The sequence below is a fragment of the Ambystoma mexicanum genome, chromosome 7p, assembly GCF_040938575.1.
Source record: "Ambystoma mexicanum isolate Mex_15411 chromosome 7p, UKY_AmexF1_1, whole genome shotgun sequence".
Lineage (NCBI taxonomy): Eukaryota > Metazoa > Chordata > Amphibia > Caudata > Ambystomatidae > Ambystoma > Ambystoma mexicanum.
This window is the reverse complement of record NC_090939.1, coordinates 450,515,255-450,541,856: the sequence shown is the minus strand read 5'-3', so window position 1 is coordinate 450,541,856 and position 26,602 is coordinate 450,515,255. Positions and strand designations below refer to the sequence as shown.

Sequence of the window (26,602 nt, the reverse complement as noted above, 5' to 3'; positions counted from 1 at the left end):
CAGAAGCAATGTTGTAAGGGAGGCCATCATAAACTGCTGGAGTCGGGCCCATTCCTCTGTTCCCAGCAATGGTTTGTCATTCAATCTATTTTTTCTTGCACAATCACAGCATTGGTGTGATAATCCCAATGATGACTCAAAAGAGCACTGTGAAGATGGAATATTCTCGGCTTCAAACACAGAGCCACCCTCTTGCGCCTCCAGTAGGCTACTATGCCTGGCCATTTCTTCTGGCAACACCTCTTCATAATCTATCTCAGCAGATTCCGAAGGAGCAAGTAGTCTGTCAAGGAGCAAGTAGTCTGCCCTTATCCTGCTGGCCGCTGTTACTCGCCAGCTTTTTTCTGTTGTTGGTAAACCGATCCATACTCTACCGGACATTTTAAATCACCCCCACCTGAATTTTGAGATTTGCCTTTGGACGCCTCCATTTCCACCTTCCAATCAGCTAATTTCAGCGATTCATCTAGAATATGCATTTGCTCTGTTACGCATGACAGACTGAGGCGTTTTTGAAGGGCAATTGTATTTGTAAGGTCTGCGAGGTCCTTTATCAGATGTGCGGCTAAGCCTGCATTTTGCCACACTTCCAGTGGTCTAAGATCTGGTCTTCATGGTGTTTCCTTCCAAAGTTAGTAGGCACTGAATCGGTTTACTTGCATGTCCTGATTTTGAATTTCTCAGTGAATTTAAATCTTCATTTTCTTTTTCCTGGTAAGCTTTGGAATTTATCTCCCTGCTGGCAATCGAGTTGCATCCATAGCCCTCATTCCTATCAATGGGCCCTTTGGGCAGCCGGTCACTCATGTGGTCCTCTTCATCAATAGTGCCACTGAATACTCTATATATGTCGAGTATTTGTGTGCTTTGTTTTTTTTCGCCACCCTCGTTGTCAGAGTCGTTTTGCTAGGAATTTGGGCCAATCTTTCACCCCTTCCACCTTTAACCTTTGCAATGTTTCTCCCATCTCTTTCCTCCATACTTATGGGGGATATTTTCAGGTCAACCACATCATTAATTTGCACCACATCTCCCAACAGGGCCTTTTCACTTTCATCGGTTGAAAATTCGGCCCCAGTCACTTTGTGTATACTGCCCCTCCCCCCCGCCTTACCTGTAGGCGTGTTCATAGTCCCCGAGGGCTTGGTGCCTTTAGAAATTTTCCCAGCACTCCGGCTGCGCTCTGCCAGCGATCTCCGGCAAATCCACCTTTCCTCCAACTTCGCCTGCTGCAGAAGGCAGTATGGCACATGGATATCAGGCTTGCACCTCATTACCTCTTAGGTTGGTGTTGGGACACAAGATGGTCCAGTTGTCAAGTATAAGTATACAGCCATAAAGTGCCAGAAGGATGTGCTGTAGCTACTATCTCCACAGAACACTCAAAGTGCAGCCATTTTGGTTGAGATAATTTTGTGGCCTCCTCTTATGACCTCTTTCTGCAGTGCTTTGTTTCTAGCGTGGGTGGTGGTGCTGTCCTTCTCTATCCAGCACTGATTCCTCTAGATGGAGGCCAAGCCACTGGCAATTCCATTGGGTTGTCACTCATTTGCCATGCTGTTCTGCTCTCCTGGATAATCAGAGCCCTACAACTGAGGGTAACAAGAAGGGGCACAGGCCCACCCCCACCCTACTCCAACATTGCTATTTGGGCTCTTACGTAGGTGGCTTGTGGGAGTGGAGTAGTGCTGTGATGATATTGGGGTGATTGACGGACCCTAGCCTCAGTTGGAGCTGCAATACATTCATTCTTTCACTCAACTGCTTTGGAGTTCATTGTGCAGCCACCGTTTTAGATGAGAATTGGAGGCTCTTGCTGGGACATCTACCTGTTTGCACAGTCCTGCTCCTCTGCTCCTACTTCCACTGGTGTGCCTGGAACAGGCCACCTTGGGCAGGTTGTAGGTCATGGTTCAGTGCTCAGTGTCAAGCACTTTGGGTGTGTTAATTGATCTCTTCAGAAGCCTTAGGTTAAATAAGAAGGTGCTCTTGTCTAATCATCTTGCAAGCCATACTCTGGATGGCATTTTTACAAATTGCTCTATGGTAGACTCTTTTCCGCCTTTTGTTTTTCCATGGTCAGATTAGGCATTAATTCCTTTTGCTTTCCATCAGTAGTTTATTTTTCTTTGGCTGATAGTGGAAGCATGCAGAAACTGGTGCCGAAAAGGAATAATATCTCTGAAACAGGTTTCCATAAACAAGTTTCCATAACACATATCCAATTTGCACACTTATGTTGAAACTGCTGTTTCTAATTTGAACCTTGTTTCTGACTCGGATCCATCTTTGTAACTGCTGAATTTCTATGATAAATTTTCCTCATTGGTAGCCACCATTCCCCCTCTAAACTGAGATCTATCACGGGGTCCTAGAAGCCAATGAAGAGATTAGAGAATCCAAATAGACCATCCGGCAGATTGAGTACCTTTGGAGCAAACATTGCCATCCCGAACCTAAAGAACTATATCTGAGTTATGTATGTGCATTTAAAACCCAGATAAAACAAGTTAAAAAACAGCATTACTCAGAACGATTGTCTTGTTGCTTTAACAACAGCAAGGAATTGTTCAAGATACTATGTGAGCTTCACACGCCACAATCCCTAAACCTGTCTGCTGCACCCTGCCAGTCCTTTGTGATAAATTGGCATATTTTGTTAGGAAGAACCTGACAATATTCAATCTCAACTTTTTACCACTTCACCATGTTAAGATGTGGATGCGCTGTTTTCCACTGACTCTGGAATTAGTGAGTCAGTCAATATATTTGACTCTTTTAGTGCAATGTCCGGGTCTTCTCTTCGTCATCTGAAGGGTGAATATAGACCATCAGGATCCTTGTTGGACCCGTGCCCAACCAGTCTCTTCAAGACCATTGCTGGAGCTCTTATTAAAATTATGAATCAATCCTTGGCCTCCAGAGTTGTAGCCAGTTCCTTAGAAATGGCAGTGCTAACACCTTTAATCAAAAAGCCTTCTTTGGATCCATCTGTCACATCAAATTATCATCCATTTCCCAACTTCCCTTTGTTGCAAAGATTATGGCGGCTGAGATGACATCACAACTCCAGTTATTTGTGGGTATCAACAGCTTTCTCCACAATGTTCAAGCCTGTATCCAGTCAGAACATAGCACTGAATCCGTTGTTAGTATAGCCCTTGATGATTTTAAACATTGTATTAACTCTCGTGGAGTGGGCGTCTCAATCTTATTGGATCTTTCGGCAGCCTTTGACACAGTGAACTATGATATTCCCCTCGGTCGCTTACATAAATTGGGACTAAGAGGCCCAGCTTGGATGTGGGTTAAATGTTACTTGTCTAATCAAACTGAGTCCATCACCCTTTCCCCTTTCTTTTCTCATCGGAAGCCTGCTTGCTGTGGTGTACAACGGAGGTCCTCATTGAGTCTACTCCTATTCAATCTGTACATGAAACTACTGGAAGATCTTATTGGCAGTTTGGATCTTCCATTTTTCATATATGCCAATGACCCACAGATCAACCTCCTATTGGGACATGCATATCAAAATTCAATTGAACGTTTTAATCAATGTTTGGAACAGATCTGGGATTGGATGGCACTCAATCGGCTACAACTCTATGTTCAAAGAACTGAAATTATGACTTGTACTGGCAGCCCAACTTGCTAAATTACTCCTCAATTCTTTCCCTGTTGGCTTAACAGAGTATAACCATATTTGGCCAGCCTCCTTAGGGAGTTTTCTTCCACCTGCAAAAACAGCTTGTAACCTTGGTGTCTGGCTTGATGTATATTTGATCACAGATTTTTGATGTAGATTTGATCATGGACACCCAAATAAACAAACTAAGTAGTTATGTTTTCCAAATAAAAACTTAAAAAGGTTCTTGGATTACTTTGGTTTTCCAGCCAAGGTTCAACTTATGAATGCCAATATATCCACTCATCTCGATTTACTGCAATTCCATTTATCTTGGACTCCCGAAGAACACACTTTTCAGTCTTCATATTATTCAGAATGCGACTGCAAGATTACGTATCAGCATGTTCATATTTCCTCTGCCCTGCGTGCATTGCACTGGCCTTTGATACCTAAGAGGATAGAGTTTAAGACCCTTTGCATGGCCCATAAACCCTTTTATTATAATGGACCCTCTTTTCTTCTAAACCGTTTAATACAGTATAGACCAGGCATACAGCTGAGATCAGCATCCGCTAATCTCTTAGTAGAGCCGAAGTTCAAATATCAACAATACGGTGGCTGCTATTTTTCCATGTTGGCACCAAAGCTGTGAAACACCCCTCCCTTGAACCTTCGGTTTCTGGAGAACCATTTGGAGTTCAGACATTATCTGAAGACCTTTTTATTCCTTTGATAATTTATCTATCTGCGGGTTCTGAGTTTAAAATAACTGACCTTGATGCCTCTTCGAGGTGAATGTGCGTGTTATACATTTCTTTCAATTTCCAAGCTTCCAGTAGACATGTGTTGGGACATCCTCTTGAGTGATAACCTTTTGTTTGCTGTTCTCGTGTTCATATTTGTGGCACATGCCATTTGGTAGCCACGCTGCCATGAAAGGGGGGGGTAACGTCACTTCCATTTTTAGCTGACCTAGTTGGGATGCAAGCAGGAGGGACCTCCTGCTGTCAACACCTCCTATTCTTCTCACTGCTTGCTAAAAGTCAGCGTGCAAACCGATCCCTGAGATACCAAATGAACTTCATCAAGTGCAGAAAACATGCTGAAAACTGAAATCTTTAAGTAAATATTTGACCACGAGTTGTGACAGCAAGTAAAGCCGATTCAACAAGACTTTGACTACAGTGACTACATATAATTTAGTGACTCCTTTTCATTTACTCTTGGTCATCTTCAAATCCGCCACCTTCAACCCTAATTTCATTACTGTGTGAGCTGATCTTGACATACCAGTAGAGCCTACTGTAGCTTTGCCAACACTATAGTTGCCTTTTTCCTCATGCACATTATCACTCATTAACGGTTGCAGTTCGTCTAACTCTTCGGGTTAATGGCTTCATGAATAAAAAGTACTCTGAAGTGTCTGCTAGCTGACGTATGTGGCACTATGGAAAACATCTAAGTAAATAAAGAAGTATAAAAATGCATCCAACATGCTCTATTTCACAGCTTTAATCATGAAACCTGTCTTTTTTGTATTTCTTAGAAGTCACTAATGGGAGATTGAGCCAAGGTGCTGTGACAGGTGAGCCTGTTTTAAGTTTACACTACAGTACAGAAGGAACGACGACGAGCACAATTAAACTGGACTTTACAGATGAGTGGTGAGATACGGTACTTTTCAATATGACCACATGGAATGATTTTTGGAAAATTCTGAATATTGCTTTATTAACGTTACATTTATATGTTATGTTATGTTATTTTGCATTTATATAGCGCCTTATATACCATTGGTATAGTCTGAAGGCGCTGGTAGGTTGAACGCCCTTGGGAACCGAAGTTCAGGTCAGTAGAGAGAGAGTTAAAGGTGCGTGTGAGCACCGGGTATGTGTGCAGCTGGTGCGGTATTTGTGTAATAGCTGCTTCTTAGCGGTAGGTGTGGTGGTTGAGAGATCTGGAGTGTGTTTTCCTGAGGAGAATGCCTGGCTGGGAGGTGTGTAACCAGCAGTGTTTACTTAGAATGATGTGGAGTGTGCGGCGGATGTTGGTATGAGAACAGTTCTCCAGCATGGGGTCTGGCATGGATTCACATGCTCATGAATATTCCCCAGTCTGGGAATCCTCGGTAAAGAAAAAATCAGTCTCAGTTTCGTTTCTGATCTGTCTTTCTTAGTAGTAACCTATCACTGGTCTCTGGGTCATACCGCCCCCAGCCAATGACTGCACTCTCCCTAAGCCCCGCCCCTGGTAGCCATCCTTAGATTTTTACCGCACGTTCAAGTGTTGGGAGTCCTCGTGCTATAGCTCTCGAGCATTTCCTGCGTTTTCGCGCTTTTTTCAAAGAGATTTTCTCAATTTTCGGTTAAATTGAGCTTCAAGCTCCACCGTTCTACTTCCGATCAACGGGGACCCGTTTCGGAATTTTCTACGCCTCTCAAGGGTGAAGTTTTCGTCGAGTTGCGCGTCTTGGAGGATTCCAGAAGATCTGAGGCCTACCATGGACATGGCCCAGGACCAGGGAAGCTCGACACCCGGATCCAAGCTGTTCAGGAACTGCCCTGGATGCGGGTTACAGAATGTTTTCAAGGAGGACGAGCATTCGAGATGTCTCTACTGCCTTCATGAGGACAAGACGCACGTGGAGTAGGACTGTGCGTTCTGCAAGAACCTATCGGAACGGACCATGAGGGATCGTCGTTCCCGCCTCGCCAGATGGCTGAAGAAGGGCCCGCCTTAACCGGCACCATCAACCACGAGCCAACGCTCTGGTACCAGGAAGAGGAAATCCGAGAACCCGGGTAAGCTTCTGGAGAGGCCCTGGTCCATCTCGAAGGATTCGGCCTAGATGGAGCGAGGCAGTGACCCTCCCCCAAAAGTTAAGGCCTCAAGCACGCCAAAGGTGGTGAAGGCCTTGATTCACCCGGCTAAGGGCTCTGAGGGAGTCGCGTCGGCCCTGGCGAAGCCTGGGGAGGCTACACCAGTGGAGGCAATCTCTGGGCCCAGAGTTTCCCTGCCACCACGGAGGGAATCCTCTTTCCAGCCCATCGACAAGACCCCTGTGAAGACCCCGGTGGAAAAAGATGGGGGTGGGGGCCGGTGGCCACTACGGACACGGATTCAGCCTCTGAGGAGGAGCTGGTGGAAACCGTGAAGAACCTCAACGAGAGGTTCGAGAAGGTACGATCCCACGGGAGGGATCCCGAAGAGGTGGTGGAAGAAAGCGATGGTGGCGCCGACGAGGCCCCAGTGGAGGAGCAGCCATCCCTCCCATCGCAGCCATTGCCCGAGCCTCAGGACAACTCGGCAGCCATTTTGATGGCAATACAAACCTTATGCATGGAGATAAGGACGAGATTACCACGCACCCCGGCGGACGATCCAGAACCGGGCCCGTCGGGAAGCCCTCCGAACAAGCGGAGGAGAGTTCATCCCTCCTCGCCCTTCATGCCCCCACAACCCATGGAGCCCTCATTCCCCTCACCGGACCCCAGGGATGACACGGCAACGGATACGACGACGGGGACGGATGACGACGGTGGTGAAGACGGCACAGACCTTCCATCACCACTCCCTCGGGCTTCCCCGCCCGACGAAATTGGCTCCTTTCACGCCATGATCGCCAGGGCATCCGAGCTCTTCCAGCTCTGCCCCGAGGAACAGAAGAAGGAGGGTTTCCTCTATTAACGGCGAGAGGCCAAGAGAAAGACGGTCCTCGCGGTACTGTTACTCGACGATATCTGGGACGAGGGACTTGCGATCCTGAAGAACCCGTCCACGACACCTGCCAAGAGGGACAGGTACGAGAAGAAGTACCGGGTCCCCGACGCCGCCCCTTTGTGCAGGTCGTCTCAGCGGCGGCCAAGAAGAAGGCGACAGGGGCGACAGCCTCAACCTCTACTTCCCCACCTGACGACGAGGGGAAGAAATTGGACGCCATGGGGCGACGGGTCATCTCGTCGGCGGCGGCGACGACAATTAAGGCGGCCAACGCCTTAGCGATTGTGGCCCGTTACGACAGGGAGCTATGGTACAAGATAACTCCCCTACTAGACTTCCTACCAGAGGACAAGAGGGCGGAGGCCTTGGAGATTCTGCAGGAAGGTGAGGTGGCGTCGGACCACGCCAGAACGGTGGCAACGGACATTGCCGACACCGGGTTTCGCCAGTTAGGCAACAGTGTTTGCCTTCGACGACGAGGCTGGCTCAAAGCGAGAGGCTTCCGTCAGGACGTGCAGACCAGGGTTTTGGACATGCCGTTCAACGGCAACAACCTGTTTGGGAAAATAGTGGATGAGTCGCTGCAGGCCATCAAGGCCGACAGAGATAACCCGAGCCCTGGGAGTCCTTCAGCAATGACGGCCCTTTCGGGATCAGGCAGTGGCTCCTCTACGTACCGCCAGGCGGCCCGCTCCTCGACCCAGGAGGCTTACAGAGGTCGCGGCAAGCAAGGAGGATCTCAGCGTCGTCGCCAACGGGGCCAAGGCGGCAAGGCCGCCTCCAAGCAAGATTGAACCGGCCGTAGCGTTGGGCCCCCACCGAAGCACCCCGGTGGGAGGCCGGCTGGCGAAGTTCGTCAGCGTGTGGGAGTCCATCTCCACCGACTGTTGGGTGCTGGATGCCCTGGCCCACGGGCACACTCTCGAATTCCAAAAGAAGTGTCCCCGCATTCCTTCCGTTGCCAGGAAGGAAAATCACGTCCCTCAACTGCTGTTGGAGGTAAAGGCGATGCTCAAGAAAGGTGCCATCAAGCTCGTCCCCAAGAGGCTTTGGGGCTCTGGAGTATACTCAAGGTACTTCCTCGTCCGAAAGAAGAGAGGCGGTTGGCACCCCATCCTGGACCTACGTCGGTTGAACAAATACATCAAGGCACAGAAGTTCAGGATGGTCACTCTCCAGCACGTGCTGGGACAGCTGGAGGAGGGTGACTTCCTCAGATTCGTAGTCCAAGGACGCCACTACCAATTCAGAGCTCTGCCATTCGGTTTGAAGTCGGCACCCAGGGTGTTCACCAAGTGCCCAGCACCAGTGGCGGCGCGGCTGCGCCTGCAGGGGATCCACATCTACCCCTACCTGGACGACTGGCTCATCCGTGCAAGGACAAGAGAACTCGCTGTCGAGCACACGGCGAAGACCGTCCGCTTACTCACGGAGCTGGGTTTCTCCATCAACTACCCGAAATCCCATTTGGTTCCGTCGTAGGTGGCACTGTTTCTGGGAGCGAAGCTCGATACAGTGGAACGATTGGCGTCTCCGTCGGAGGAAAGGACAAAGGCCATCTTAGGCAAGGTGCAGCGCCTGCTAGCCACGGACGTGGCCAGGGTGAGATCCATCAAGTCCCTCCTCGGAATGATGTCCTCATGCATCTATCTAGTGCGCCCGTGCAGGCTACAGATGCGTCCTCTACAGGAGTTCCTCTACGCCCGCTGGATGCAAGCGGCGGCCAGCTTTGAAGACAAGATCCCACTCAACAAGGTCTTCCGTCGGGCGATTCAGTGATGGGGCACCCGTGCACACCTCACGGCGTGCATGGACTTCCAGACCCTGGCACATCAGGAGACTGTGACGATGGATGCCTCCCTTGAGGGATGGGGTGTGCACACCGGGGATCTCCACGCAAGAGGCCTTTGGCTCCCAGAGGAGAGGTCTCTCCACATCACCATCTTGGAGCTCCGCGCCGTGTTCTGGGCGCTCAAGTCGTTCCTCCCGTCCCTCAAGGGCAAGGTCGTGGGGATCTTCACCGACAACACCACCACGATGTTCTACATCCGGAAGCAGGGAGGCACCAGATCCCCAGCCCTATCCAAGGAGGGCCAGGATCTGTGGCACTGGGCCGTCGCCCAGGGGATGTTTCTGGTTCCCTTCCATCAGAAAAGGAATAAAAAAACACCATTGCTGACTCACTCAGCAGGCAGATGCGCTCGTGCCACAAGTGGGAACTACGCCAGGATCAAGTGGATCGGCTCTTCCAACGATGGGGCAAACCCCAGATCGACCTGTTTGCGACGGCGATGAACTCGAAGTGCCAGAGGTTCGCCAGCAGGTTTCCCCAGCCGAGGAGCATGGGCGATGCTTTCTCGTTCCCCTGGGACGGCCTGTTCCTGTATGTATTTTCTCCGTTGCCTCTGCTGCTTCGACTCATCAGCCAGCTGAAGAGGTCCCAGTGCAGGATGATCCTTGTCGCACCGGCGTGGCCGAGACAGATCTGGTTACCGGACCTTCTGGACCTCTCAGCGTCCCCACCAGTCAAGCTGTCGACGGACACTTATCTTCTCTCCAGAGCGGGAGGCACCATTCTTCATCACGACCCGCAGTCACTGAACTTGCAGGCCTGGCTCCTGCAGCACGAGAGTTTGGAGGGTACGATATCCCGGCTGACTGCAGAGAGGTTCTTGCAAAGGCCAGGGCGTCCTCAACTCTCAAGTGCTACAGACCTAAGTGGAAGAGATTCTCTGTCTGGTGCCGTGCACAGAAGATCAACCCTCTATGGATTACGGCACCTCAAGTGCTACCATACCTACTGTCGCTGGCCAAAGCTGGACTAGCTCACGCTTCCATCAAGATACATCTGGCAGCGATCTCCCGATACACCAGAACTGCAGGACGTCCGTTTGTGTGGTCTCATCGACTGGTGAAGGAATTTATGAAGGGACTGTTCCGATCATTCCCGCCGGTGAAGGCTCCAGCCCCGGCGTGGGAGCTCAACATGGTGCTGACCAGGCTCATGTGGCCTCCACTCGAGCTTTTGCATTCGGCTCCGTTGAAGTTCCTTGTGGCCATCACCTCCGCACGACGCGTGGGAGAGATTCAGGCCCTATCCTGTAAGCCTCTATACTTGACTTTTCACAATACGAGGGAGGTGCTGAGGACGCACCCTTCTTTCATGGCCAAGGTGCCGTCAGACTTCCATCTTAACGAGCCCTTGGTGTTGCCAGTTTTCTCCCCGTCGCCTTCGTCGCCGGCCGAGAGAACTTTGCACTCGCTGGATGTAGCTAGAGCGCTTAAGTTCCATGTGGACCGAACAAAGAGTTTTCGGAAGACATCACAGTTGTTTGTGAACTTTGGACCTGTGAACCAAGGGAAGGCTCTCTCGAAGGCTTCTATTTCCAGATGGCTCTCCGGCTGCATCATGCACTGTCATCGGTTGGCCAACCGACCATTGCCTGGCCGTCCGAGAGCCCATTCGACCAGAGCGATCGCTGCTACTACGGCGTTCTTGTCTGGTGTTCCCCTGCTGGACATCTGCAGGGCTGCTACGTGGAGGTCGACGCACACCTTCACGAGATTCTACTGCGTCGACCGGGATTCTAGGGAGGAGTCCAGAGTCGGCCAAGCAGTGCTGCGCAACATGTTCGCCTGAAGGTGGGCCTGGTGAGGAGGTAAGAGTTGCTTAATGTTGAGTTTATGTAATGCTTAATGTTGAGCCTTTTGCCACCTCCTGTGGTTGTGCATGGGTGTACTGCTATGTATTATATTCATGAGCATGTGAATCCATGCCAGACCCCATGCTGCAGAAGGAACAAGTTACTTACCTGTAACTGTTGTTCTCCAGCATGGGTCTGCCATGGATTCACATGCGAACCCCCCCTCCTACCCCTCTGCGGCTCGTCACTTGGTCATACTGCCACTTTACGTGCTACCAAATCTGAGGATGGCTGCCAGGGGTGGGGCTTAGGGAGAGGGCAGTCATTGGCTGGGGGCAGTATGACCCAGAGACCAGTGATTGGTTACTACTAAGAAAGACAGATCAGAAACGAAACTGACACTGATTTTTTCTTTACCGAGGATTCCCAGCCTGACGGGGAATATTCATGAGCATGTGAATCCATGCCAGACCCATGCTGGAGAACAACAGTTACAGATAAGTAACTTGTTCCTTATACCAAATGGTGTCATAGTATCTCTGTGTTCTAGCTGAGTGGTGGTATAAAGGAAAGAGTAAGCGTGGCGGTGTGATATGATGGGTTATATGGTCTTTTGAATGTTCTCTGCATTCCAAACCATACTATATACGTCACGCAATTCTATGCGCTCCAGTCCGTTCCATGCACTCCTATCCACTCTATGCACCCCAGTCTGCTCCCCACATTCCGGTCCGGTCTAGGCACTCATGTATTCAAGTCCACCCTGCGCGCTCCAGTCCGCCCTGCATACTCCAGTCTGGCCTACGCATGGACTCTCGTCTGCCCCACGCATGCACTCTTGTCTGCCCCACGCATGCACTCTTGTCTGCCTCACGCATGCAGTCTTGTCTGCCCCATGCATGCACGCACTCCTGTCTGCGCCATACTCTACGCATTCAGCAGCTCTACGTACTCATCCGCTCTACGCAACACGTCCCTTCGCCCCAGGCACTCCTTCGCCCCAGGCACTCCTTCGCCCCAGGCACTCCTTCGCCCCAGGCACTCCTTCGCCCCAGGCACTCCTTCGCCCCAGGCACTCCTTCGCCCCAGGCACTCCTTCGCCCCAGGCGCTTTATGCCCTCACACGTACTATGCGCTCGTCCCCTCTGCGCGCTCGTCCCCTCTGCGCGCTCGTCCCCTCTGCGCGCTCGTCCCCTCTGCGCGCTCGTCCCCTCTAAGCACTCGTCCCCTCTACGCACCCCTTTTTTCATATGCACTCGTTCGCTCATATGCACTCGTCTGTTCTATATATTTGCAGGCCCTACCCACTCGTCTGTGCTATGCAGTTCTCTACTCTACACATTCTTCTGCTCAGCTCATTCATCCCGCTCCGCTCATCCGTCTGCTCCCCGCATTCTGTATGCATTCGGTACTCATCCATTTTTCATGCTGTTAGGCAGAAACCTGTGCAGTTCCCTTAGGGACCACTGCAAAAGATTTAAGACTGCAGGTGTTTGGCAGTAAACCCACTTGGTAGCAGTCTGTACCACACAGATTAATTTGGTTGCTGTGGTTGAGCAGTCAGACTTCCCTCAAGAAGAGTTAGGCAGTATGTAGAGTATACACAATAGGTACAGGGATACAGTAGCACAAGCAAACACTGACCAGAGCTTTGGTGTGAAAGTATATAATTATTTATTTAAACACACACTTGTAAATTACACTAGCATAAAGAGAAAAGTAAATTCAGCACACAGTCACTATTAGATATATACAACCCTAATTACTTATTAGACAAGTCTTAGTGAGAAACACCACTTATTTTCAGACAGAGGTGAGCGCTTAACGTAAGATGGCACTCTAATAAGTTATTAAAAAGGGAGGGAAAAAGGCAGAGTTGTGGAAGCACACAAATTTCAATACTTTTAAAAGAACCACAGTAAGGCAGGATAGGCAGAGTTCTACTGGAGAGCAAAGAAGTCAATTGCAAGGCCCAGCTCTTGGAGAGAGCAAGCAGAAGGGGTCCAGGTTCACACAGTGGGGTTATGCCCAAAGAGTCTTGTAGATAGTTCGCACACAAAGGATGAAATTAAAGTCAGGAAAAGTTAGCTAGGTTGTCCCAGGCCAGCCCAGGTTAGAAAGTCAAGGCTTTACTGTCACCCCGAACGATCTGTCGCAAGGGAAGCCAGGCGGGACACAGTACCTTAAGTGTGAAGGAAGCTCCAGCGGGGGCCGTTGTTCCTGGCAGCGGGTGCAAGTCAGTGTTTCGTCCAGGGGAAGAGGAGGTCTCGCCGTGGAGGAAAGATGAAGGTCGTTGCACTGCCAGGGAAGAAACCAGCCGCGGAGTTCGTTCGGTTAAAAGGTACTACCCTTCTCTTCGCGGTAGTGGTAAGCCGTGGTATTCCGGTTGCCGGGGTGCTTGGCACGGGCAAGGCGGCCACGAGATGCTCCAGGAAGGTGAAAAGAAGGTAAAACTGGTTATCCCCACCAGTCAAAGGAAGAAGACTCTCAGGACTGGAGATCTCCTCTGTCGTCGGGAAAATTGGTGAGACGGTTCAGCAGGGCTCCACCGGTGGTGTCGTCGTTGCAGGTCGGCTCAGCTTCTCCCTCCTCGGATTCTTAGGTCCTGTGGCGACTTCTGAAGTTCCAGTCCCCAAAGCCCTGCTTTTATGCAGCAAACCCCCATTCATTCAGCCTAGCTGTCAATCAAACATGCTAAGTGGTGAGCCGGCCGGCTCACCACTTGGGCCAATCACACAAGAGTGCGACTTGAGTTGCCAAGGCAACTCAGTCCAGGGTGCCTAAACCCCCTCCCACACTCCCTGTGGTACCCTTACAGAGTGGCACCACTTTTGGAGGCTTCTGTGGAGAAGCCCGCCAAAAAGTGGAACAAAGGGCTCAACTTGGGTTGGAGTCACAGAAGAGAACACAAATGCCATTTTAAAATCGCGTTCTGGCAAAAAATACCAACCAGTGAATTACTATTAAATAAATAAACCGGCGGTATGTTCGAGGCTATAAGAATTAAATAATTAACGTTGGTAGCCTCGAACAATGGGAAAATCCCATAGAGATATATTCGCGGTCGAATATAAAAAGTAGTATCCACTGCCACCAGCCAAAACTCGATCAGGGAGGACGGAGACGTGCCCCCTCGAACAACAGACTCCGGGGCAATCGAATTGCCCCGACCAGTACGTCCACAATTTGATGGTTTGTACTGGTTTCTGTTCATAATTTGGGACTAGTAAAGCCAATGATGACTTTACATGCCCTGGGAGACAGTAGTCAGTCCAAGGGTATGGAGTCTATGTTGGGGGGTCGCTACGACACCCCTGGGTTACGGCACGGAGGGTGCTGTGTAACCCACATCAAAAACACATGAGACCCTATGGAGTAAAAGACCCCATAGCCCATAAAACACATGGAAAGATAAAGGAACACCTCAAATCATGTCTAAGAGTGGGAATAAAAGAGTCTCACTCTTAGCAGGAGAAAAAAATAAACCCCAAAAATCCAGCAAAGCTGCTGGGGGACTCACTAGGTTTGGGAAATTAGCCTTTACAGACAATTCTCCCTAACACATGCTTATCCGTTCTATGCACTCACCCGCTCCCTGAACTCAACAGCTCTCCGCGCGCAACTGCTCTCCACACCCATCCCCTCTCCACACCCATCCCTTCTCCGCATCCATCCCCTCCCCGCGCTCATCTGCTCCCCGCGCTCATCTGCTCCCCACGCTCATCTGCTCCCCGCGCTCATCTGCTCCCCGCGCTCATCTGCTCCCCGCACTCATCCGGTCTATGTACTCGTGCTTTCCACGCATTCAACAGCATTATCCTGTTCTATATATTCATCTCTACACCCATCCGCTCTGTACACCCACCCGCTCTGTACACCCACCCGCTCTGTACACCCACCCGCTCTGTACACCCACCCGCTCTGTACACCCACCCGCTCTGTACACCCACCCGCTCTGTACACCCAACCGCTCTGTACACCCATCCGCTCTATACACTCTTCCGCTCTATACATTCGCCAGGTCTGCACATTCATCTGTTCTAGCGATCTACACACTCGCCGCATTTCTGTACTCATCCGCTAACTACACTCGTGCGCTCTACATACTCATCCGCTCTACATACTCGTCTGTTCTACAAACTCATCCGGTTTACGCTCATCCGTTCTGCACATTCATCTGTTTTACGCACTCCTGCGTTCTACTCGCTTCTCTGTATTTACGCACTCATTCGCGCTACATGCTCGTCCGCTCTACACACCCAGCCGCTCTACACACTCATCCGCTCAACATGTTCATCCATTCTATACACTCATCCGATCTACATACTCATTCGATTTACACACGCATTCAAACTATATAGTCATCTGTTCTTCCACTCATGCATTCTTCCACTCAGCGCAATCATCTGTTCCACACACTTCATCCATTCTAACTATTTCATCCATGCCATTCACTTTGTTCACTCCTCATGCATTATGTCCATTTCAGGAGTTTAAATCTCTTTACTGTTTCCATATGATTTACTCTTATTAACCATTTCACTGCTTTGATCTACTTTACTCATTTAATTCTGGTTGTCATTCTAGTTTATATTCGGGGTTATTAGCTGTCAATTTCTTGCGTCAGGTATTTTGTTGGATTGGTGTTATTGAGATGCTGTTGGTCTGTTTAGGTTAGTTTGGTACGTGATGGTTTTAGGGGAAGAGCCAGGTTTTCAGCAGTTTGCCTAAAGACGTTAAATCCTCAGTTAGGCGGATGTGGGGTGGGAGTGAGTTCCATAGTGTGGGGGCCAAGGCTGAGAATGATGATCCGCCTAACCTGACTGAGTTTGTTTTCGGTATAACTAGGAGGCCGGCTGAGCTTGATCTTAGGGTGCGTGGGGGGTGATAGGGTTTTAGCTTGTCCCTGGAGATATTGAGGTCCGGTTTTATGCAGTGTTTGATGGGAGATGCATAAGGTTTTGAAAGTCAACCTTCGGGCTACTGGGAGCCAGTGCAGCGTCTTAAGGGCTGGGGAGATGTGGTCTCTTTGGCCGAGTGCGAGTAGCAATTTGGTTGCCGCGTTTTGTGCCCTTTGGCGTTTATTCAGTTGGTACGCGTGGACTCCGAGGTATAGGGGGTTTGCGTAGTCCAGTCTTGATATAACGATTGATTGGACCGTGGAGAGTCTGTTGGGAAAGGAGAGGTATGGAAAGATGCGCCAAAGGGTTTTAAGGTGGTAGTGGCAGGACTTTGAGACGTTGTTGACTTGGCGCGAGAGTGTTAGGTCAGAGTCAAGGGTGCATCCAAGATTTTTCACTGAGTTGGAGGGGGTTGGTTAGTTGCCCATGGCGGATGGCCAGGGTAGTGGGTGCGGAAGAAGTTTGGAGTTGCCACATACCATGATTTCTGTTTTGGAGGGGTTTAACAAGAGGTGGCTTTGGGTCATACAGAGTTCTATGTCATGGAGGCAGGAGGCCAGGTCAGGTCGGGAGTTGTGTTTTGAGTTCAGGAGTTTTAGAATTAGTTGAGTGTCGTCGGCGTAGTTGTAACACAGGACGTTGTGTGAACGAATTATTGGTGGGAGGGTGATCAAGTAGAGATTGAACAGGAGGGCAGATAGGCATGCTCTTTGTGGGACTCCCGTGTCGACTGGTCAGGCTTGGGAGGTATAGGTGGAGAGTATTGTTATTTGGTACCTATCTTTGAGGAATGAAGCTATCCATTTAAGAGCGGTTCCACAAATTCCTAGGGAGTGGAGACGGTCTAGTAGGATTGAGTGATTGATTGTGTCAAAGGCGGCGGATAGGTCAAGAAGGATTAGTGCGGTGCATCCCGCGGAATCTGCCGTCATTTTAAGGTCATTCCAGATTGAGGTTAGGGTGGTTTCAGTTCCGTGACGGGCTCTGAAACCTGATTGGGCGCGGTCTAGGAGATTGTTGGCTTCGACAAAGGCATTTAGTTGGGAGTAGGCAGTTCGGTCAATGAGTTTGGCAAGGAACCTGGTATTTGAGATGGGGCGGTAGTTTTTGGGCTCGAGAGGGTCAAGGGAACGTTTTTTAATTAGAAGTTTGACATGAACCGTTTTGAATGCGTCGGCAAAGATACCAGAGGAGAGGGAGGCATTTATGATGGATCTTGCATGTTCTCCTGCGCAGGTGGAAGCAAACATTTCTTTGAGGGTTGTGGCTGGGCAAGGGTCTAGCGGCAAGCCAGATGGTTTGCCGGCAGATAGAAGTTTGAGAAATTGCTCCGGTGATATTGGACTAAAGGATTCGAACGTTGGTTGCGTAGTGGTCGCGGCTCGTGGGCTTTTCGGTATGGGGGGAGAATTGCCTGGTGGGTGTAAGAGAGCCAGTTTGGTGGTTAGAGTATTTGTTCTTTTGAGAGCCGTGGTGTAAAAGTGGAGGGAGAGAGAGTCGCACAGTGATTGTGAGGAGGTTGGGACAGTCGTGGTGTAAGCCGGTTTGGTGAATTCGGAGATGATTTTGTTGAGTTCTTTGCTTGGGTTTTTGCAGTTTAGGATTCAGGAGTTGTAGTGGGCTTTTTTTGCTTTCCGGATTTCGGCCTTGTACTGATAATGGTGTCGGGCCAAGGTGTCCCTGGTCTCCTGGGTTTTGTCTTTCTGCCATTTGCGTTCTAGGTATTTATATAGTTGTTTAGTGGTCTTCAACTCAGGAGTGAATCATCTAGGGAAGAGGCCACGGCGGGTTGATGGTTTGCAAGGGGGTGTGAGCCGTATCAGAGATGCGTTGAGCCATGAGTCAAAGGCTTCAGGGGTTAGTTGTTTGAGTTGGCAGGTAGGTGGTGGAGACTGGAGGAGTGCGTTGGCTAGGTCCGGGACTATTATTAGTTTTTTCCAGCATTTGCGTAGATTCGGAGGTTCAGATTCGAGTACCGGAAGGGGGGTCGGGTGAGCGAATGGCGAATGAGAGAATGAAGTGATCGGACCAGATGATAGGGATGGGGGGGGGGGCTTAAATGAATCGGGGTGTCCGAGCTAAAGATGGCATCAAGAGTGTGTCCTTTATAGTGAGTCAGGCCATTTATGTGAGGTTGGAGGTTAATTGCATCTAAACCGTCAACCAAAGAGTGTGTCATAGGGTTGGTGGGGATGTCAAGCCATATGTTGAAGTCTCCAAGAAGGTTAGGTTTGGATGTTTTAGTTGAAGGGTGGCCATAGCGTCGCAGAGGTTGTTTGCGAATTGTCTATCGTAGCGAGGGGCTCTGTAGATTATTAGGAAGCTGCGTGAGAGTGACGGGGAGAGGCATAGTTTAACAAGGAGAGATTCGCAGGAAGGAATATGATGAATGATCATTAGCAAAACATTGGTGGTGTATCATTCACCTCTGTGAAGATGATTCTTTCTCTACACAATTGGTTCATCCTCTTTTCTATTTGATGAAGTGCCTTTTTACAGTAACTCATTCTTTTAGTTCTACAATTTTGCATTTCTTGCATAATTAACTACATGTATGGGGACATGTGAACCTAAAGAACAAGTAGTTTCCAGTGTCTGCTTCCAAACAGTGAATACCATCAACTTACTGTCCCTGTGCTCTGACTTTGTTCCCCCTGCCTATTTCATGCTAACCACAGTTGCCCATTTGGTAATTTCTTTAATACTAGATTTACACACAAGTGATGTCCTGATCTTCAATTTCAGTCCATTCAATCTACTGATAAATTAGAAACATAATTGAATGAATGTAATAGTTCTATGTAACTATCTCAAGTAACTTTAGCCCTAGAAGACTCATCTAAATGGAAGGAGACCACAGCTATGTAGTAATCCCAGCTAGATACTAGGGAACCCTCTATCAATCCAGAATTATAACCAACCAATACCACAACATACTCATATATGTGGCTGTTCTAGTTTGACAGCTAGCACTTTCTGAATGTGTTATGTTGGCAATATGCATTATATCATATACCCTTTGTACCCTTCTGAATGTGTCATGTTTGCAATATGCATTGTAGCATCTATCCTTTGTACCATCTTCCATAGTGCTGTAATTTAAGGCTGGCTTTTCAGGAGATTGTTATAGTATGTATTCAAGTGACCACTTTCCAAACAGTTATTGAGATATACTAAAAGAGCAGGATACACACATAAGGGTGAAATCTCCATCAATTAACACACTGTTAAGCATGTTAATTTGTACATTGACATTGCTATAATATTTGTTAGAACTCTTTTCCATTCCACAATAGATCATTTTATTTTTCCAGTTTCATCACACTTGTGCAAATCGATTCCATTGCAGGAGAGTGCATCTTTGGCTCTGCATTACACAACACACAAATGTGCTTGTCTGCCTGCCTACACTCCCCCTGCCTCTACTTGTTTTAGCCAGTACAACCCCCTCTGGACTGTGTTGGAAAGAAAATGCTACATGCTAAAATACCATTTTATAATATTCCACAATCCTTAAAATCACTCTTCCTCATTCTGGACTTCTTTCCTCTTCCTTGATTCCTAGATGTTCTATGAAGAACTGGGTACCCCAAAAATGAAGTTGCTAGCCTACTTTCCACCATCTACACTACACCTAAAGGCTCTTTTGTTTATTTTCAGCAACATCCCAACCAAGGGATGTAACATCAAACCTTGATGCATGTCACAGATGGCCCCAAGAACACACAAACTCCTGAAAATAGTTCAAGGGTTTTTATTTGTGTTTGTAGAAAATTGGTCTCTGTAAAGGCTGTCCCTCTCTCATCTAGAGACACGCATTCCCCTCCCTAGCCCAGGCATCCCTCTACCAGGGCTGGTCTCTACACATCAGTACTGTCTAATCTCTGACTGGCTAAGCATGACGGCCTAAAAGCAAACGCCCTATCTAGCTGCCTCCCTTCGGGACTTTTGTTTGCAGTAAATCTCAAAGATTTCACTGTGCCTGACTGGCCTTTCCGTGTCAGCAGTGTGCCTAACATGAAGTGTCCCTAAAGTACTTATGGTGACATGCACCATTCTATAGAAAGCTCTGGTAACATTTGTCACCCGTTCCCATTGGTCAAGTTCATATCTGTAGGGTCGAGTTATTATTGTGAAGTACATGACAAGTGCAGTCTGAGGCAGAGAAGCGTTGGAGAAGGACCCACTTTACCTGTGCAGGAGCGGCTTGAGTGCTTTGTAGGTACTCTATCAATGTCTGGACCGAGGATCTTTTCTGTACTCTTTCCCTTCTTCTGAAAGAGTATTTGTTCATTGTGGCTGTGTGGCCCGAGGGCGACCCTTCCAAATTAACACTGCTGCGTTTCACGCGTCAAGTGCAGTCTAAGGGGCTTGGCAAGAGACAGTTTGTTTTTATTTTATACTAGCAGAACTACCCGTTCTATGAACAAGTTCTGTAGACAAACATGATAACACTGATCCTCTAGGTCGCTGTTCCGATTTGCTTATCGCTTGCTGTGCTTTGCACCCTGAAGTAAACTGCACTGAGAATGGGCGCGTGTGGCTGGCTGACCTATCCCGGAGCAGACGTTGGGGTGGGCGGACGCGAGAGTTGGTGTGCTGTTGCATACTGGGACCCTATGTGCTCTCTCCCCACTTGTCACCTTACCCTGGTGTGGTGCAGTTCGTTGTGGATCAAATATCTTGGAAACCGTGCATCCTTGGGTCTGGACCTAGAGTTTTCTTCCTCGTGTCGGGACCGGTCCCTCTAGGACCACATTGATGTTTTGCCGATTTCAGGCAACCGTCTCATGTGTGAAGGTGCTGAAATCGGGGGAAAGGGGTGGGGTGTCCAAATGTAATGTAGCTAGTAATGTACGGAGGTTCCTAACGGGTAACTATGCAAAATTTGGTGCACATTGGTGAAATGGTGTGGAATTGTATAAGGAACAACTCTTTGCCAAGCCACAAACCCACACGCGCAATTTTTGTTTTCCAATAAGTTTTTATTAACATTTGTTTTAAACAACAACATTTCGCCCGCTCCTCCAAACCGCCCAGCCCGTCCTCCCTCCCCCCAATCAGGGAGCCTTCCTTGAACTGGAACTGTTCTTCAAGATGGGCCCACCTTGGGCCTGCAATCTTATACATGTGTCCTTGTGGTCAGTTTGGGGCATCCCCCTCTGTTATAGTCAAGGAGATCCTTCCCCCAGTGGATCCGTTATACCCAGGAGTCCCATCGATCTGGGGCACCATGCTTGGCAAGCCCCATCTCTTAAGTATTTTAACAAACTGGACCAATGCGCGCTGAACTTCGAGTGTTGTCCTTGTATCGAGTATGTGAGCTATTCCATGGCGACGAGCACCCAAATCTTTGCAATCCATTCGTGATCCTGTGGGGGTTCTTTGGCTTTCCATTTAAGGGCTAGGACATGGGCTGCTGCCATCTTCAGTATCACATACAGTTTGCGGCCTGACTTGGAGACCATGTTCAGAAAGAAAGGAAGTTGTTCCCAAAGTTTTGGGAACTCCCGTCCCCTGCACACTATCCACTATCTGTATAGACAGATCAATCACTTAAACAAGGGTAATGTTAGATTGCGAACAACTGGGATTAGTATCCTTTACTCACAGTCTCTAATTTTAAACATTTTTTAAACATATATATATAAGCACATTTTTAGAAGAAAAATGTAAACCATGAAAAGGTTTAAATATGTTGTACTCTAGTCAAAGAACCATTCAACAAAGGTATTTGTATCACAAGATATCTTCAGAATTTATTACATACAAGTTGACCCAACGCGTTTTGAGAATTCACTCTTCATCAGGGGCACATAACATCATTCCATAATATTGCTACAAAAAAGAAAAATACATATATACATTTCGAGGGGATTGGGTCCTCTGTATTCCATATCTGACAGTAATCACCACAGCTGTGCTGCTTCGGAAAATCTTCGGCGTCTGCGTCGATGACGTCGATACGCCGCCCTCGATGACCTCCTCCGACAGCCGACGTCACTGGATGTTATAAGTAGGACACACGACACCCGTAGCCTCAGTTCCATTTTTTTCCGTGAACGTGTTTGCTTCGTGAATCTCGGTACACCTCGACTCTTTGGAGTTTCTGTTGTTCATCTCAGTTCTTCGAACCTGTTTGTGTACGATTTCTTCATGAAGATGTCTACATCGTCTTCCACACCGCATCCGGGCTTTAAGAAGTGCGGGGATTGTGGGTCTAAGATGTCGGTCACGGACTCACACGACGCCTGCCTCTGGTAGGCCCATGACACGGATGACTGTGTCGACTGCCAGTCGCTCACGTCCAAAGCCTTGTGGGAGCGCAAGAAGAAGTTATCGGTAGGTAAGGTGTCCAAGCCCCGGAAGTCGATGTCTGCGGGGCTTTCGACGGACGACTCGAGGGGCGACTCTCGTCGTCGGAAGTCGAGTCGGTCTCGCCACTCCTCTGCCTCTTCGAGGCACTCCCGGAAGCGCTGTCATCGGTCGCCTTCCCCGTCCTCATCCGAGGACTCCGCCAGTTGCCGGTCACTTACCCCACCAAGCATGCGACACCGGAGGAATGGGCTGAAAATGTTGGCGATTCTCGAATCGCAGGGCACTGGTCTGTCCGCGCCTCCGAGTGGGGTCAGTCGTAATCAGCCGAGAGACGCCGCTGGCACGCCTTCGGGCTCGGGTCGTCGTCACGATTCGCTGGAAAGGTCCCACTCGGACAAGGGGAATCTTTCTCGGCATGCTCGGTCCTTGACACGCTCGAGACCATGTGAACCTGCAAAGTCTTCGAGGAAGACATCGACGTATGTGGCGCCGAGGTCGTTGACGGACTCTCTCGAGGCTCCGCCTCCGAGGAAGTCGTCGACGCCTTCGGCGCCCAAGATGTCGAGGGACACGCTCGGGGCTCCGCCTTCGAAGGCCTTTGTCGACTGCGTCGATGCTGTCGGCGCATGTCTGTCGTTGACGCATATTCTCTCGACGCCGGCGCCTATTCACTCGACGCCTTTCGGGCTGTGTCGGCGGGGGTACCCCATGGCTTGGGGGAACCACCTAGAAAGGCTCTGGCCAAGGTCAAGCATGGCTCTGGTTCCAGTTTTGTGCCTTCTTACCGCCATCTGGAGTTCATTTCAGAGGTGGATGAGGGCTCTGATGATGGCATGGTGCCTGACACGGTGCCTGACGAGATTCTCTCGGGCCATAGCCAGTTTGAGGACCTGAGGCAGTCCCTGCATGATGCTAGTGGGCTGGACACCTCTCCGGAGGTAGTTTTGTAGGCCTGAGCCTGGCACTCTTGCCAATTCTTCGTACCGGCGCCGTATGTCACGGGTCACCGAGTACTTAGGATGGTCTGCTCCCCCAGGGGAGTTTGTTCAGGATGACCTTACGGATATCCTCGACATTGGTCCACGAACTGACCCGGTACTGCCATTCCATATGGCTCTGCAAAGAAGGGTGGCAGCGGCTTGGACTGCTCCGGAGAGTCTCCCGGCAGTGAGCAAGTCTTTGCCACGAAAATACCGCCGTGCCAGTAGTGACCCCTGCTACTAGTCCAAGCACCCTACTCCGGAGAGTTTGGTGGTGCAGGTGTTCTACGGCCCCGGCAAAGTAGGCGTCGTACCCTACCATCCCTCCTGATAGGGACGACAAGTGATGGCTGGAGGAAGAAAGTGTTTTCTGCAGGGGGTATGGCGCTTCAGGGGGCCAACTCCATTTGTGCCTAGTCTTGTTTCACGCACACTCTATGGAACTTCGTTTCCTTGGCAGCTGAACATATTCCCGAAGGGGACGAACGGGATGGTTTCCTTGCCATGGTTCAGGATGGCAAGGATGCTATGTGTGAGGCCGTTCAGTCGGGTTTGGACATGGCAGATTGCGTCAGCCGGTCCATGGCGGCGAGCACCGTGATACGCAGGTTTGCGTGGTTGCGGAAGTCGGGGTTTGCTCCTGATGTGCAGGCCCGGCTCCTCAACATGCCCTTTGACGGGGAACATCTTTTTGGCAGCAAGGCTGACGAGAGCCTTGAGAGGTTGCAGACCTCAAAAGCTGCAACGAAGTCGTTGGGCGCTGCAGCTCGACAGCCTCTGCTTTTTCGTCCTAGGGGACAGCAATGGAGGGGAGGTTCCTTTCGTTATTACTCATCCTTTGGTAAAGCGAGAGGAGCTGCCAGTCAAAGGGGCCACCTTAGGAGTACCAGAGGTGGAAAACAAGGTACTCGAGGTGCCAAGGCCGCTCGGGCTGTTGCCGCTTTGCCCTCAGGCAACACCGCAGCCGCTTCAGCTCAGTCATGAGGCCATGTCCCATGGTTCGCCGGTTGGGGGAAGGCTGGCGCAGCATCTTGCAGAGTGGCGCGTCATTACTTCAGATGTGTGGGTTCTGGAGATCATAACCCACGCCTACTGTCTTCCTTTCCGGCAGAGGCCTCAGGACAATCCACCTGGGAATCTCTCTTTGAAGAGTCCGGATCGGCTCCTTGCGCAGGAAATTAAATCCCTGCTGGAGAAAGGCGCCATAGAACTGATGCCTGTAGCGGAGAGGAACAAGAGATGGTATTCCCCTTATTTTTTGATTTCCAAGAAAGACTGGGGATTGAGACCCATCATGGACTTGCGCGGTTTGAACAAACTCCTCAGGAAGGACAAGTTCAAGATGGTTACTCTCTCTCAAGTCCTCCAGGCCCTTCAACTTCAGGACTGGTTGGTGTCTCTCGACCTCAAGGACGTTTATTTTAATGTGCCAATGCATCCAAAGCACAAGAAGTACCTGAGGTTTGCGGTTGGCGACTCGCACTTTCAGTTTCGGGTCCTGCCGTTCGGATTGACCTCTGCCCGAGGGTCTTCACCAAGCTCATGGTAGTGGTGGCAGCACACCTCAGGAAAGGGGGGATTTACGTCTACCCCTACCTGGACGATTGGTTGATCAGGGTGCGCTCTCCCGAGCAAGTCCTGAATCATCTGACAGTCACCTGCCACTCCCTCCACAAGCTGGGCTTCTCCCTCAACTTAAAGAAGTCCCATTTGACACCTACTCAGAGGCTCCAGTACATTGGAACGGTGCTCGACACGTCCCTGGGGCAGTGTTTTCCTCCCCAGGTGAGGGCTCATCACATTCAGCAGATGGTGCACAAGTTTCAACTTGCCCAGACTCTCCCAGTGTTTGAGTTCTTGAGACTGGTCGGCCTCAAGGCATCCTGCATTCTTCTGGTGCCAGAGGCCAGGTTGCGGATGAGATCTTTGCAATGGGCACTCAAGCTCCAGTGGTCTCAGTCCTCCGGCAAGATGTCGGACCCTGTTCAGGTGCCGTCTTCAGTCACCCAGGACCTTCTGTGGTGGGCCGACAAAGGCATTCTGATGAGGGGGGGCTCCATTTTGGCTGCCCTGGCCGGAGGTGACGATCGTGACGGACGCATACCTCACGGGATGGGGAGCTCATGCCAACGAGTTGAGTCAGCAGTCGTTGGTCTCCGTCGGAGTCCAGACTCCATATCAATCTGTTGGAGCTGAGGGCCGTCAGGCTAGCCCTGAAGGCTTTTCTGCCGTCTGTGCGGGGGAAGAATGTCCTGATTCTGACGGACAATACAGTGGCCATGCACTACCTCAACAAAAAGGGGGGGCAGGGTCACTTCCTCTGTGCAGGGAGGCGATGCAGCTCGGGTTCTGGGCAATCCAGCAGGAAGTTTCGATCTCGGCAGTTCATCTGGCAGGAGACGAAAACGAGACGGCGGACGCTCTGAGCAGGCAGAGCGCGATCTCTCACAAGTGGGAGTTGGCTCAGGAGATTCTCCTGGAGATCTTTGCCCTTTGGGGGACCCCTCAAGTGGATCTCTCCGCCTCCAGTGTCAACCGTAAGTGTGAGAGGTTCTGCTCGCGGGAATTTCCTCCAAACGGAGCCTTAGGAGACGCGTTCGTGGTGGAGTGGTCATTCCCACTGCTGTACGCGTTTCCTCGAGTCCCCGTCATCCTGTAAGTACTGCGGAGGTTACGGAGGTTCGGTTGCCGGATGATCCTCATTGCTCCGGCGTGGGCCGGGAGGAAGTGGTACCCGGACCTTCTCGACTTGTCCATCTGCCCTCCACGTCGTCTTCCCTACCAAGACGATCTGCTCTCACGGGAGGGGGGGTCAGGTTCTCCATCCAGAGGTCAGGTCCATCAACCTTCACGCTTGGTTTCTGAAAGGTTGAGGTATAAGTATTGGGACCTCCCTGAAGACGTGATGGAGGTGTTGCTTTCGGCCAGAATGCCCGCAACAAAGTCCCCGTACCGTTGCCGTTGGAGAAAGTTCTGCGACTGGTGCAGGGTTAAGAATGTGGATCCTTTTGCATGTGACATTCCCATGGTTCTGTCTTTTTTGCTTTCTTTGGCCCACAGGAGCCTTCAAGTGGGTACCATTAAAGGTTACCTGGCGGTGCTGTCCATATTTAAGCGCTCATCTGAAGACTGTTCCTATTTTAAAATTCCTTTAATTTCTCAGTTTCTGAAAGGGCTCACTAATGTGTTCCCTCCGTCACCTTTCCAGGTGCCCGGTTGGGATTTGAACCTTGTTCTCAAGTTTCTGATGGGTGCTCCGTTTGAGCCTTTGCATTCATGCACTTTGAGACTGTTAACTCTGAAAACTGTATTTTAATTGCGGTCACTTCCGCTCGCAGAGTGAGTGAGTTACAGGCACTTTCAGTTAAGCCACCCTTCACTGTGTTTCATAAGGACATGGTTGTCCTTAGT

General features: G+C 50.0%; 1 protein-coding gene across 6 annotated transcripts in view; it reads left to right on the top strand.

Annotated features, from left to right (window-relative positions):
- The window catches only part of DCAF6 (DDB1 and CUL4 associated factor 6), a 2,172,363-nt gene that overhangs the window by 1,468,180 nt on the left and 677,581 nt on the right, over nt 1–26,602 (top strand). For all 6 annotated transcript variants that reach the window (XM_069636466.1, XM_069636467.1, XM_069636464.1 and 3 more), the window contains one exon: nt 5,175–5,292. In XM_069636466.1, coding sequence (XP_069492567.1) covers nt 5,175–5,292 — 118 coding nt within the window. The remainder of the gene's footprint in view (nt 1–5,174; nt 5,293–26,602) is intronic.